This window comes from Cyprinodon variegatus, unplaced genomic scaffold (genome assembly GCF_000732505.1).
Source record: "Cyprinodon variegatus isolate N-32 unplaced genomic scaffold, C_variegatus-1.0 Scaffold2, whole genome shotgun sequence".
NCBI classification, from domain to species: Eukaryota; Metazoa; Chordata; class Actinopteri; order Cyprinodontiformes; family Cyprinodontidae; genus Cyprinodon; species Cyprinodon variegatus.
In genome coordinates this window covers 717,440-732,106 of record NW_015150455.1, presented here as the reverse complement: position 1 = coordinate 732,106, position 14,667 = coordinate 717,440, and the positions used below count along the sequence as shown (strand labels likewise).

The following is a 14,667-nucleotide window of genomic DNA, read 5'->3' as shown; positions in this document are numbered from 1 at the left end:
ATACATATACATATATAGAAAAAGTCCCCTTTTGGTTTCTTTATTTACGAGATGTGCAAATGTGCTGACATTTTCAGCGCTTCTCACATATTTTCTATAAAATTAATGTCTGGACTTTAAATAGACCATTCTAACACATCAATTTGCTTTGATCCAAAATAGGCTTTAAAGGTCAAATTTATCCCAAAAGTTCACCTTCGGTGTCACCTGATCGTAGCAAGTCCTTCCACATGTTTGAGATGCTTTAAAAAAAAACTGAATATGAGGCCAGATATAAGGCGTAGCTAATGCTTCACCTGTCTATAGAATCGTCCACATTCGCTGTGGATTTCTGCCAGTGGCAAAGTCAAAATATTTTCACAGGGTTGGTCAGACAAGAACCAATGTTCACTGAGGGGTGGCTGATTCAAATATTAGCAAAAACCAGTTCATGGCCAATCTATACTAAACAAAATGTACCAACAGTAGAATATGCATGCAAAACATCCATATTTTTCAAATAACTTACAAATAGAATAGATTTCAAATGAAGTCCTTGCTAATAAACAGAAACACTTATCTATTTATAGATCTATGCAATCTAATCATTTATAATTCTGCATAATATACACATTGAATGGGTTGAGCATTTTATAGAAGACTACTTAATGACTGCAGAGACATAACTTTCCCTTCTTCTCCCTAAAGCACAGACTTAGTTCTAAAAAGAGCAAGACTTCTGTTTTGTCCTACTAATTATAACAATTTTGTTGTCAGTTTATGGCTAATATTAAAAACTGAAAAATCAAATGAGGTTGGACATTCCACCAGAGTGTATCACTGCTGCCACCCTCTATTATTTAAAGGGGGAACTGTTTCATATGGGGGTTATGAAATATGCTACTTCAGGAACAGCAAATCACCCAGTAGCCCCCTTCTAGCTCCGCCCTTGATCTCTGCAGCTCCTCCAGAGTTACCATAGACTACTTGCAAGCTTCTCTCAGTAAGGCTCCCCTTAGCCAACCTGTACGTTTAGGTGGGCCACCATGAACCTATAAGTTTGCAGCTGTACTATACTCAGTTTGCAGATAATAAAAAAGAGACAATGCTGGATGAGATGCAAAAAAAATTGCATTTCATTTGCAAACCTTAATGAGGATGTTTATTTATCAATGTTCTCAAATTAAACTCATGCTACTTCCAAATTCTTTGTTGCTTTGTGTATTTAAAATTTAAGTTCAGATTGTGAAGAGATATTGAAGAGGGTGTATACCCATTCAGACAAATGTAACAATGAAAGGACAGATTTGTTTTTTGTTTACACAGAATCTGAGCTACCTTGACCTTCTTTGCCATATGCCAGTGATGGAGGGACAGTCAGCTTCCTGCGCTCCCCAGCACACATGTCCTGCAGACCTTTGTCCCAACCTTTAAGCACCTCTCGGATCCCAAGCGTGAACCACACTGGATTTTTATCTCCAAATTGGCGGCTGTTGAAAAAAAATAAATCTAAAAGAGCTGAGCACAAGACATTTGATATTAAATAATAACTGGATAAATCCGTTATATATAAAAAACAAAAACGACTTCCATTTAAATGGCCTGGGACATGTTACATGCATACCCTTGTACATTTTAATAGAAGGCTGTTTCAGATTTTAAAACACAATTTTTATCTAATCTGGCTGCATAATCTGTAGCAGATTATGCATAATCTGTAGCAGATTGTGCAGCTAGACATGCAATTTTATTTCCATATTTTACCTGGAATGGAACATGGTGCCATTGCTCTCCAAGAATCCCTCATAATGAACAAGAAGCATGTCTCCATACTTTGATTTTCGTTGACACATGAAAGGTTTGTACATCACTTCAATTTTCACGTCGGGTTCGGGGAGTTTCCCTCCAGTGACAAAAAGAAACAGTGATGAAAGTAAAGAGAAAAGAAAAAACAGCATCATATTTAGATACTTTCCCTTAGGCTTTCGAAACTAGTACCTTGGCACCGTGTACAAATTAAAAAGTTTAAACTGTTACTTGATGAAGTACCTTACGTGGCAGGCAAACTTCTTGCATGAGGGTGCGCACCATTTTTCAGCCGGTAAGGCAATCGGTGTGCTGGGTTGACAACCAATGACCAGCGCACCAGGCGGGGTGAGAACTGTACAAATTTGGGCCTAGATAAAGACTAGTTCTAAACTTAGATCACTCTGGATAAAACTCTGCTATTTTTTGCACATAGATTATTGATTTAATTAAGAATCTTTCTGGCTTCCATACGCAGTAGCATTTGCTTTTGGCTTGTTCATCTTAACTCCTCCTTTGCCACCTTGCCACCAGTTTATTCGTCGGCAGACGTTTAAGGACTCAAGCCAGGGTTTTGACGTCAGCCCTCCTCCCATTATTATTGGTGAAATCTTTACAGTACCGCCTATAGGTAGTTTTCTTTATTTCCATTGGCTTTATTAAACGCCAATCATTCCACTCTACGCCCAAATTATTCCAACATCGTCTTCAATGATTGGTAGACCTGTATTCACCAAGAACTTTACGCTTTCTTTGTGACGTACTCCAACTGGAAAACCGAGGACGTAGCGTCGCAATTCACATTCTGGGCCCAATGGAGTCGCTGCAATCAGCTGTGCTACACATCTTGTGATAAACAAGTAATGAACTGGAAAAATACCAAATTAAACAATGGAGGGTATGCTGCATAAGTGGACCAATTATATCAGCGGTGAGTTCATAATTTAATAAAAACATGGTTTTGGTTTTAGAGCTTTTTAAAAAGCAGCTAGCGATATAGCAGTAGCCTGTTTGAATTGAGTTTAGGATGTGCAAGCTAACGTTAGCTACAGTAGCTATCAACTTTCGGACTTTGTAGTCAATTTTAAAACATTTACTGTGGCTCCCTTGTTATGTGAGCTGTTTAACGAGTTGATCTTGTTCTATAAAATCTCTAAGCTTAGCCTAGCAAGTTGTGCTAGTTTCCACCCCATCTGTCATTCTAATCTAATCTGATTTACCAACTGATTAGTTGCTGCTAATTTAACGTTAATTACTTTACTAACAAGCGGATCAAACTTATTTTTTGTCATCGTTGCAATCCATCCTAGTTAACAAGACTCTGTGTTTAGGTTGGCAGCCTCGCTGGTTTGTTCTTGACGAAGGAACTTTATCATATTATGACTCCCAAGAAGATGCTTGGAAAGGTTGCAAGGGCAGCATTAAGATTTCAGTTTGTGAAATCCAAGGTCAGTAAACTCTTATTTTTTTCCCTGTGTCAATGTTTTGTTTTTGTTTAGCTGACAGCTAAACAATATTTGAGTAAATACATATTTATTTAATGTATGCCTCAGTCCATTCCTCTGACTCCACACGGGTTGACCTGATCATACCAGGAGAGCAGTACTTTTACCTCAGAGCCATTAATGCAGCGGAGAGGCAGAAATGGCTGGTTGCACTGGGCACAGCCAAGGCCTGTTTGACCGACAACAGAACCAAGAGAGAAAAAGGTAGGCAAGCATATTATAGCCATAACATATTACAAATATGGGTTACCATTTAGGTTCACTACATATAAACAGAGGCGTAGCCAGAAAATGTTTATAAGGGTGGCCAGGCAATAACTAATGTACACTGAGGGGGGGCCGAAAGTAGATACTGTAGGTACCAAAACCTCACAGTCAATCTTCACTGTTCCAACAGGAACATTAACAAGCAAAAATCCATATTTTCTAAATAAAGAAAAACTATACTTTCCAACAGCCTTTGCTAAGAAATAGACAAATGTATTCAAACATCCATGCTTTCTAGATAAAAGGTATAGTGGATAAAATTCTTTTGGGCAAACATCTTTTCCATTGTCATTACTTACCTACTTCATCAGTTATCATTCTGCATAAAATTGATATTAACAAGTACTAATATCTACATAAATTGATGATTTAATATGTTTTATTAAAATAGTTATTTATCTATGATTTCACTGAAGACTCCTAGATGACTTACAGAGACGCATAATTTTCTCTTTACCTCATAAAACACAAAATCTATTTCTGAAAAGAGCATGAATTCTGTACTTATCATCTTTAATGTTAGTATATTGATGTGCATAGTTAACCACAGTTTTTTGTTGTCAAGTAATTGTTAATATATGAAAAATGTAAATATTTTGAATATTCCACTTGAGAGTATTGGCCACCTCTGGCCCCCCATCTAGCTCCGCCCCTGCACATAAATACAGTTATAAATGGGTTATAAATCTGACTGCCTACAGCAGGTAAATTGCCTTTAGACACAAACACTGAGACAGATGAAGCATAAATGTAATTGTACTCTGCAGAAATCTTATTGCCCTCATTTCTGTTTGCTTTATTTCCTTATGTTCTGCTTTTTCGGAATAGTTGATTTTCATTTTTTGGCATTGTATATATTATTATTATTTGGTGAACCAAAGTAAAAGTGCAACAGTTGCTAAAGTAAATGCTACTGCTACAAAAGTGATCTAAATATTGGATTCATATTTAATTATCAACGCTATCTGTTGTGGTTTAATCTATGATCTTGATCAATGAAATATAGAGGGAACATTTATTGGTCGTTTTTAAGTAAACATGCTTTAATAGAGAAACAAAACTCAATAGGATATCTATTATACGTCCTTAGCTGTCTCAAAGTACTAACTATCTCAACGGTTGATGGCTGATTTTTTGTATTTTTCTTCTTTTTGTTTTTCTTCTTGCTCTAAAACAGAGCTCCAGGAGAACACAGAGGCGTTAAAAACAAAGATGTCGGAGCTCAGATTGTACTGTGACCTTCTTCTCCAGCAAGTAAACAAAATCAAAGAAAATGATGAGTTGGGAGAAACAGCGGAGGTACAGGTAACGTTTGGTTGAGCCAATGAAATTGGAGAAGTCTCTGTTTGTGTGAAATGGCTGTATAGCGTACATCAGGGCTGCACCCTCAATCACTTGTCCAGGATGCAAGAAGCACAATTTATCAAAAGTACTTGTTTGTCTAGATTTTCTTAGCAGACTATCGACAAACTACATCTATAATCAGCGCTTTGATAGACATAAGTGCGAGGTTTTAGCTAATGTGTTAACTTGTCTTGTTTTAGTCTGGTATAGACACTGGAAATATGGTGAAGTCAACATGCACCACATTCCTTAAAACTCTGGAGGAGTGCATGCAAATAGCAAACCGCACCTTTATCACCGATTTGGGGACGCACAGCCCGCCAGGGACGCCTCCTGTAGCAGCGATCAAACCCCTGAAGGTATGCTCCCTTTTTTAGGCTTTCCAGCTGATCCGTTCAGTCTGATACTGGTGCAAATATTTTTGTCCTGCTTCCAATCCCTGAAATTATTCTAAAGCCAATGCTCTGTTTCCCCAACAGCTTAAACATGCCAATCATTCAAATCGAAACCTTGGAGAAAAGTAGGTTTTGTTTTATTTTGTTGTTTTCTTTAATGCAGTGTTGAGAGTGGCTTGTCTAATTCTGATGCTAACAATTAGGTTTGCTATTTAAGAGCAAATCTCTAGTTTCTGCTAACTGGGACTAGAATCCCTCTGGAAAAGTTTCCCTTGTGTTTTCAAGATACGTATTCTGAAAAATGTGCCTATATCTAAGGCTGCAACTAAAAATGATTTTCCTAAGTGGTTAATCTGTCGATTAATTCTTTGATTAATTGATCTATAATCGGATAACAAAATTTCCTTATAGAAGACTTTTTTTTTTTTTACAGAATTTAAACATGGGGAAACAAAAACTTTTGGATGAGTTTTTGGTGGAGCATATTGGCAGACAAAGAGAATTTCTTTATCTTTAAAGCAAAATGTTTAAACATCCTTTTTTTTTTCTTTACAATTTTGGTGTACCGGTAATTACTTCTCTAAGTGGGTTGCTCCGTTCGCTTATGTAAATGTTTTAGAGCCTCTATACTCCAGTTAGCAAATAATCTATTACTAAGTTAGTTTAGGATTATTTCAGTAATCAATTAATCCGATGAATTGTTTCTGCCCTACTAACATCTTGGTGTGTCTGTCTGCTACTAATGCCTTTCTAGAAGGAAAGACTTGACTGAAACCTCAGCACATGACACCCTGAGCCTGGATTCTGGAGCAGAAGGACCAGATGATCCAGACGGTACAGGACACCATCCTCCCCCATCAGGTCGGCCTGGTTTCCGATCCATTTTCCACCCAGCAGCCTTACCTGATACAAACATCTTCTGTGCATTCCACAGATGTTTCCTTTTAACGCACGTTCTTTGTGTGTTAACCAGTAAAAGTAGAATGCAAAAAATATTTTATGTTTCTACTCTTTTTAAGAATTTACTTCCTCTAAAAAAGTGTCAAGATTAGTTTAATAGGTGTTTTAAAATGGGATGTCTTATCTTAGCTTGTATACACTTATTGCATTAGAAAATAATTTATTCCAATGATATTTTAGACATCACTATGTCAGTCCAAAGCTGTTTTTTTTCTTTAATTTTCCTCAAAAATTTATTTTAGATAACATTTTTATGATGGTTAAAACCCACAATGTGTCATCTAATGCTAAACCATTCATGCAGCAGAGGCAGAAATAGCTGCTGATACTGAGCACCAGCCATTCCTGTTTTTGAGGACACTTTACAAGAAGAACAGGTCTGACAAACTTACATCCCTATCAAAATATCATTTAGAAAATATTTAATTACACAAATTGTAATTGGATCCTTTATTTTTTTTTTTAACACAGTGCAGACAAGTTGAGTTTATTATGCATTTAGATGGTCAATTTTTTTTCTTTCTAGTTCAGCTGACTTCAACAGTCCCTCATACAGAGCAAGCATTCTGTAGTTCTTGGAAAAGCATTCTCACCTTTTGAACTTTTTGACATTTTATCATGCTACAAACCCAAGCTTCAGCGTAATCTGTTGGGATCTAATATGAAAAAAAGACATACTGATGCATAACAGTGAAGTGAAAGTAAAACAATCTGTGGTTTTCAGCAGTATAAAAAGACATGTATATTTACCTGGCAATGAATATGTTTTTATTTGCATTACAGCTGCAAGTCATTAAGTTTATGGCTTTGCTCAGCCAGAGACTGAAACCAGAGACAGAAATTTTACACTGTTTCTACTTTGCGATATCAAATTAGTTTATTCCCCATTTTAAGACATATGCACTAAATTATACATATAATTTGACTAAATATATATTTGATTATAAATGGCTTTCTTTGTTAAATTTTCATTTGACTAGATTGTCTTAAATACAATAATACATTCATTCATTCATTCATTCATTAAACTCAGTCAGACTGGATGAAGAGCGTCTTTCAACACCAGTTCAGGATTTTTAATTAAGTCTAACTTGGATATTTATCCAATTTTAACAGGATGACTCTAAAACCTAACTAGGCTTTGGTCGATACTCTTCCATCAGCCTTCTGGCTGTATGTTCATGTTTGATGTTGAGCTTCACCATATTCAACCAGTGTCAAATCACTGGTAGCATCTGACACGTTTTCTTTCAGAATGATTCTGTATTTAGCTCCATGCTCTTACCAATCAACTGTGACGAGATATCTGAAGAAAATCCCCAAAGCATAATGCTGCAAGCACCACATGGGGCAACGTGGAGTTTACGCTTCAAAGCCGATGCGTAGCATTGTTGACATTTTCCATTTAGACCAGGGTGCCTTCTTCTCCATGTTTATTGAACTTTCTATGGGTTTCTTAGATCGTTTTATCGACAATAGCTTCATGATGCTTTTGGTTTCCTAATGTACTCTAAGAAACAACCAAAGCTTTCACAGAACTGTGGTAACTACAGAGATTACATTACTGATCGGGTGACATCATAAAGGTGCTCTGCACTTTATTTAGGGGTGTCAGAGTAAAAAACGAGGATCAGAAAAGCTCATCATACTGGATCTATTTTTGTAGATGAAATAAAATTTAGTAAATGAACGATTTTTCTTCTTCAAATAGAAAAGCTAATTCTTGTATCCTGCTTCACTGCTTGGTGCTATAGAGTAACAATATGTGCATCATCAACGTCTACAATGTTTATTATTCATTAATAAGGTATTGAATATCCTGCAGTAAAGAACAATGTTCCTTCATTCTGTTTTGCCTTTGGTGCCATGAAGACATTGAGCCATCCATCATCCATGGCGAGCAAGTCAACCCTGCTGCTGCACACATTACCCAAAGGGCATCTGAGAAGAAACACTACGACCTAAAAGAAGAAGAAGACGATCAGAAGGAAAATGATCGAGAGCTGCAGAGAGGGGACCAAAGTGAAGAGCAGGATCATGAGAAAAAAGAGAACGCTCGTTTGCTTGAGCATCAACGGGACGCTGCTTTGGACCAAGAAGAGAGTCCGGATCAGTTCAAGACTCCGAGCGATTCGTCGGAGTCAGACACAGAACAGGTGGACACGTTCTTCAACACAATGAGTCACAGGTATGATAACGCTGCTCAGGAAAGGCAGGTCTCCCAGGAGTCTCAGGGTACAGCGTGAAGGCACTGAGGGATGGTCGGGGGGGGTTAGAAACAGTATTAGAAACAAACCATTTAGGCTGTTGATTTAAACACTGAACTTATGCTGCATCTGTTAATTAGTCTGCACATAGTTCATTCGAGTTTGTATACAATAGTATTAATCTACTAATATAGTAAATTTGAAAACTTTGTGTTTTCTTTTTATCACACGTCACAGAGAGGCTCTGGTCTCCTTTTTGGGTTCGTAGACTTTTTGTTTGGCTCACTTCCAAACCCCAACGTGTGTTTCTAATATGTTCATTATTTTTTCTGTCACAAAAAAAAAAATGAAAATATGTTTCCTTTGTTGGAAAAAAGAAAAAAGCTTTCTTTAGTCTCAGTTTTTTGCCAGACCTTTTCGATGTTTGAATTGGTTTCCTGGTTGTGGAAATTTGTACATCTCCTTTTTCTGTCCTGAGTTGAGCAAATAAAGTAGAAACTGTTGACTTGCATCTAATATATTGTCCTCTTTGAATCTGTTTTTATTTTTGTTTTTTAGATTTAGTGATATGAGACTGGATGACGACAATGGTATTCCTTCACAAGAGTTTTTGGACTCATGCTATGCAATAGTGCCTGTATTAGGTAGGCCAGTTAACTTCTAGTTCTCTCCTCATTTCTATCTTCCTCCTGCTCCCTTATTTGTTTTTATACCCATCTGTATCCTTTAGTCATTTCAGACTCTTAATTTTCATAGAACAAATCTTCCCTTAATCTTTCTGCATGCCACTTTTATTTGTTTGTTGCTTAAAAAGCTGTTGTATGTCAGGGCTGGGGTTATTGCTTAAAAACATTTGTAAATAATGAACAAATCCATACATGGTAGTTCTATAGGAGCTTTTTTAGGCTATTTACTGTTTTTTTTTTTTTATGAGGGATACACAAGCAATTTGAGATGAGGATAAGGATTTGTGACTATTTTCCATTAGTAGTGATTAAAAATGCACATACTTAAACGTCTAAAAGTTAATTTCTATTTCAAAAATGACCTCCAAATGAGCTAGGAAAACTCCCTGATAATGGCGTCTATGAACCACTCCTTATTTAGCCTTCCTGCTTGTAATCTGTCCCCATGCTGGGTCAGCCTTCTAACTCACAATGATTCCTTGTTCTCAGCAGTTAGGGAGACCTTATTCAGATTATCTTACCTTCATTTATGGATCCGGTCGACCCCATTATGTTTAGACTGGATCAAAGGCAGCAACTTTAGGTTCTGTTAGGATCTATTTATGCTCTTTGATTATTTGGAAATAAGAACAGAAGATGGAAGCCTATAAAAACAGGTAGACACAGGAAGAATGCTGTAGATATGGGTTTTGAAAGCACATGGATAAGGAATTACATGCTCTTTAAATTACAGTTCCTTCCATGGTTGATGGCATCATTTGTAAAGAGAGTAAAATAACAAAATGTTTAATGATTTAATATAAGATCGGTGAGCCATTTAATGGCACTTTTTACTGTGGTTCTTTAACAAATGGGATTTATTTAAAAGTGAATCATGGTCTTAGAAAAACCACGTCTTTCCGTATATTCATCATTTCTTTCACTCCAAACCCACTGTCTTTGTTGCTCAAAGCCTCATTTTGGGTTTAATCCGAGCAGTGAGCTCTGTTCAACATAAACCACCTCTAGTGTTTAGATTTGTGGTGAAGTACAGTGGTCTCTAAAGGTTGGAAGGGAAGCTGCATAGTAGCAGGTTAAACTTGGTTCAATTTTGCCAGTAATGTTTTGATGACTGTTTTTCTTCATTTATGAAGATAGGCAAACTGTGTGCCTCTAAAATCAGTGCCTGTTCTTTATGACAGAAAGCACAGTGCAAGATGTCAGCCTGCAGGACTTCTTGCTGCAGCAGAGTTGCATCAGAAATGTCTCAGCCATATTGGTTCAGCAGCATGGACATCAAGTTACACTTATTAGTTAAACCACGAAAAAAGGTACAGAAGGATAAGAGAAAGACGATGGAGGTGGAAGTGTTTTTTGGCTTGGAGGAAAAAAAGCTCCACAATCAGACAACAATCACAAAAGCAGCGACAATTCATGATTTCCTCACACTTTATATTTGTCATACATCAGCTTTTTAAAGACGGTTAGAATAACCAGAGATCAGCCGTTCCCATTTTGATGAGTAGCCTAGAAAAAAAAAAACATCTCTAGACAGCTTGGTCAACGTAAACAAGGAGTTTTTATACTGTCAGTATAGAAGCAACACCCTTCTACTTAAAAAAATAAATAAATTAAACATTACTTTTTGCAAACTTATAAAATGTTTTAATACTTACTGAGGGTGCCAATAAGTTTGAGGGAATGCCATCAAAACATCTATACGATGGTAAATAACTTAGCTATTCATTGAAAGCCAGTTTTATGACTCTCTCTTCTCAGACAAACTGGGTTCCACGGTTTTTGCTCCAGTTAAAATGGATTTTGTTGGAAATATCAAGGTAAGTTTTTAACTTACTGATTAACTATGGTATGGTATGGTATGAATTTGTAGATTAAATATGGATCTCATCTTTATGTGCTTAAAAATGATCGTGATTAAGTCATTCTGTGATCTACTAATGTTTTTTTAGGGTTCTCATTTTTTGAAATCCAGCTTGTTTACTTTTAGTTGATCTAAATCATTGTTAAAAATCATTGGACTGCAGATTGTGCGTCAGTTTCAGATTAAAGGCTGCATGACGTGTTCATTCTGTCTGTAGAAAATTCAACAGAAGCTGATGTCCGACCCCGACAGCTTCCCCACCCTTCAGTCTATTGTGCTGCACGAGGTGCAGACAAATGTCGCCCAGGTACGCAACTCTGCCACAGAGGCTCTACTGTGGCTCAGACGAGGCCTCAAGTTCCTCAAGGAGTTTCTGTCGGGAGTCAATGCAGGAGAGAAGGACATCCAGGCAGCACTGAGTAAGTATGGTTCTGTGATTCAATGCCACACAGATACAGATCTCTAAATACATAGATCTGTGTTTTCAGTGCCTTGCTTGCCGTTCTCTGACTGAATGTTTTAATTCTTTATTTTGCCCAGATAATGCATATGGGAAAACTCTCAGGCAGTACCATGGCTGGGTGGTGCGAGGTGTTTTTGCTGTAAGTATTTCTCACTAGCAGGATTCCTACGCTGCAAAGTTTTCAAGAGGACCTAAAGTTTCTTTTTTGTATGTTTTCCCCTCATGCCCTGTCCCATTATCTGACACTTCCAGCCGTCTCTCCATTAGTTATGATCTTTCCATCCATTTGTTCATCAACTAATCATCCACTCATTTGTCTGCCCATCTATGTGTCTTTCATTGTTTATATCCTTATTTATTCATCAGTTTCTGCATCTTTTCATTTGTCGTTTTTTTGTCATTTAACTTCAGGTCCTTCCATTACATGTGTGTTTATCTGTCTGTCCTTCAATATGACCTTCATGGATGGACCGCAGGATTGATCTAGCGGTCCATCCGTTTCACTGTTTGTCCAGCAGACAGTTAGTCCAGCCATCCATTGGTTTATCTATTAATCAATTGCATTCTTCTCTTAATCCCCCCTTTTTCCTGTTTTTTTTTTTTTTTTTTTCCCCCGGTCTCTACATTTAAAGCCAGACTACTTTAGATTTTTGAAATAGAAATTAAACCTAATTTGGACAAAATGTTGACATGTTTTCACCCCTACGGGGTTTGTTCCCCCTTTAGTCCAGACCTTTTGTATAGTAGTGAATACAATCAAGTAAACTCTAAAAAAAAAACAGACCCAGAGGAACTTTTTGTAGTGGGACTTGGTCTGCATCCAGACAGACTAGTGTGGTTTGATCCGACTTTACTGCAGGTAACCTGCTTGTTAGGACATAGGCAGCGTCTCTTTCGGCTAGCACCACATGTTTGCTGATGTGTTTTCCCAAATTTGAAATAGAAAGCTGTGAAATGTGTACCGAATGAGCTGCTCTTCACATTCGCAGTGGTTTCCAGCTGTTATAAAAGCACAAACAGGGAAAGCAGAAATGCAGCACTCAGGACCTGCATGATTGTCTTTCTAATTTCTGTGCAACGAAGCCTGGCATTGTTTGCAAATTATAGCTCACTTGCAGAAAGTACAATTTCAAAACAAACAGCACCAAGAAACTGGACCTAAGAAACATCCTGCTGTGCATATAAACTATAAAAATCTATGCTCACATCAACACCCCACCTACCATTTGGGTAAAGGTGCCTTATATTTTGACGTTAAGTCGCTGCTATTTTCCCCCACAGTTGGCTCTGCGAGCAGCTCCGACCTATCAGAGCTTCACTGCTGCCTTGGTTTCCAGAGAGGGTGATGAGCTGAGGAGCGACTTCACCAAAAGCATGCACAGGGACCTCGGGGTGTACCTCCCTGCCATGGAGAAGCAGCTGGCCATCCTGGATGAGCTGTATGAGGAATACAACCTGGAGTCTGACGAGGTGGTGTGAAACACGAGGCAGAGATTATCACACCTTGAGGAGCAGCACAAAGCACAGCGTCATACGGATCTCAGTGCTTGGATCATCCGTCGTGGCTTTCAGCAGCTTATAAAGCCGGCCACAGTATAGTGTGAAGAGATTATTAAATACCCACAAAATGCTTGTTCAAGCAAAGCGGAACAAGAGGAGAAATTAATATTCCCGGTGCACTAAAAAACAAAAAAAAACAGTGATGGTTAAAGAAAGAGTTTCAGCCTCTGTTATGCAGACTTCAGTTGTAGTTTTAATGATGCCACTCATTAAAGATCCTTATTTTTTTATTGTATTATGGCATTATATGATTAATCTAATTTGAAGGTATATAACTCTTATTTATTTACAAAATATCCTTTAAATACGCTTTAAAGTCATAAAGTAAATTTTTATGTCTTCATTTAACAGGGAGATGCCATGTTCTAGCAGAAAGCACTTGTGGCAAAGCAAACAAAGTCCTAGTGTTACAGCATCCATTCTATCTGCAGTATTTAATAGTGGTTTACAAGACTGACCTAATAACATGCTAACTTTTCCTGTTTTTGTTTTTTGCACTGGCTGTGAAAATGTTTGTAATTTATAACAAATGTAAATAATTCCCCTAAGATTAACCTGTAATTTTATGGTTGATTACTTTTATTTTGCGTGTTAGAGTTCAATGGGACCAAAAAGGAGATGGATTATCCTCTGCTGCCTATTCAGTGACAAAACACAAGAATTGAATGTTAGAAGTTAAACTATTTAGGGTGTCATGAATCACATTTCTGCTCATGCTACTAGTGAATGTATAAGAATGGATCCATGATGCATGTTTAATTTATAAACGGAACAGTGCCATTAGGGAACAAAGATGAGCCAGACGCTTGAATTCCGCCAAATAAATTAAGAATATTATAATAGTTCGTTTTTTTTGTTTTGTATTTTTCTATATTTTTTGTCTACTGGAATCTTAAAAAAAATGTAATGTTTGCATTATTTCCTTCTCTTCCTCACCACTTTCATGCATTGCTGGATGTGCGTATAACCGTATGGTGTTGGTTCCCACGCACAACAGGAACCCGAAGAAAGTTTTAGTAAGACTTTGGTCCATTGCTTTCTTCCAGTGAATCCCATCAACCATCTTGTAAAATTCATAGAAATTGTTTGTAGAAGTCATGCAAAAGACATATTTATTGTGTTGATGATGTGCTGTTTATAGATGAACCCAAACATTTTTTTTCTATGAATGTTTATAAGATGCAATTTGATTTTTACCTAATAAATATGATAAAGGAGTTTTAGCACTGCAGCAACTTTCTTTAAGAATATATTTTTTAGAAGAAATTGGAAAGCTTTTTGCTTGATGCCAAATCCCTGCTTTACTGGAATAAAAGGAATAGCAGCAAACCACAGATGGTTCAGTCGGAATCTTTTTAATTCAATTAAATTCAGTTGATATATATAGCACCAATTCACAACACATGTCATCTCAAGGCACTTTACAGTTCACGAGAACTGCAAAACATTTTACATGTATTCATGTTAAAGAAGTCAAACCAAGTCTTAAAGATAAAATTAGTCTTTTTACATTATACAGTGGTATTTAAATTCCCTTCCTTTCCTATAAACTTAGGAGAAGCAGATATCGTTAAATTGGCATATATTCATGCACTCTTGAACTTTTAAAAAAATAAAAAGACAGTTGTTTAAAG

General features: G+C 37.0%; 2 protein-coding genes across 3 annotated transcripts in view; one reads left to right on the top strand and one right to left on the bottom strand.

The window, feature by feature from the left end:
- fkbp14 (FK506 binding protein 14) overlaps positions 1-2,046 on the bottom strand; it is a 2,958-nt gene extending 912 nt beyond the window's left edge. Inside the window, exons 1-2 of the mRNA XM_015370710.1 lie at positions 1,744-2,046; positions 1,318-1,469 (exon numbers count right to left, since the gene is read on the bottom strand). Coding sequence (XP_015226196.1) covers positions 1,318-1,469; positions 1,744-1,940 — 349 coding nt within the window. The 5' untranslated portion in view covers positions 1,941-2,046. The remainder of the gene's footprint in view (positions 1-1,317; positions 1,470-1,743) is intronic.
- Positions 2,047-2,528: 482 nt separating this feature from the next.
- Positions 2,529-14,337, top strand: plekha8 (pleckstrin homology domain containing A8). Of its 2 annotated transcripts, none has more exons than XM_015370699.1 (13): positions 2,529-2,716; positions 3,117-3,233; positions 3,339-3,494; positions 4,735-4,856; positions 5,102-5,260; positions 5,381-5,421; positions 6,051-6,157; positions 8,129-8,444; positions 9,022-9,107; positions 10,908-10,966; positions 11,228-11,429; positions 11,551-11,612; positions 12,755-14,337. In XM_015370699.1, the coding sequence occupies exons 1-13, from the start codon at positions 2,677-2,679 to the stop codon at positions 12,950-12,952; spliced, it is 1,665 nt and encodes a 554-aa protein (XP_015226185.1). In that variant the 5' UTR covers positions 2,529-2,676; the 3' UTR covers positions 12,953-14,337. The 2 variants fall into 2 exon arrangements, with proteins under 2 accessions (XP_015226185.1, XP_015226177.1); XM_015370691.1 differs by having other exon boundaries at positions 2,532-2,716; positions 4,735-4,862; positions 12,755-14,336.
- Positions 14,338-14,667: the final 330 nt, after the last annotated feature.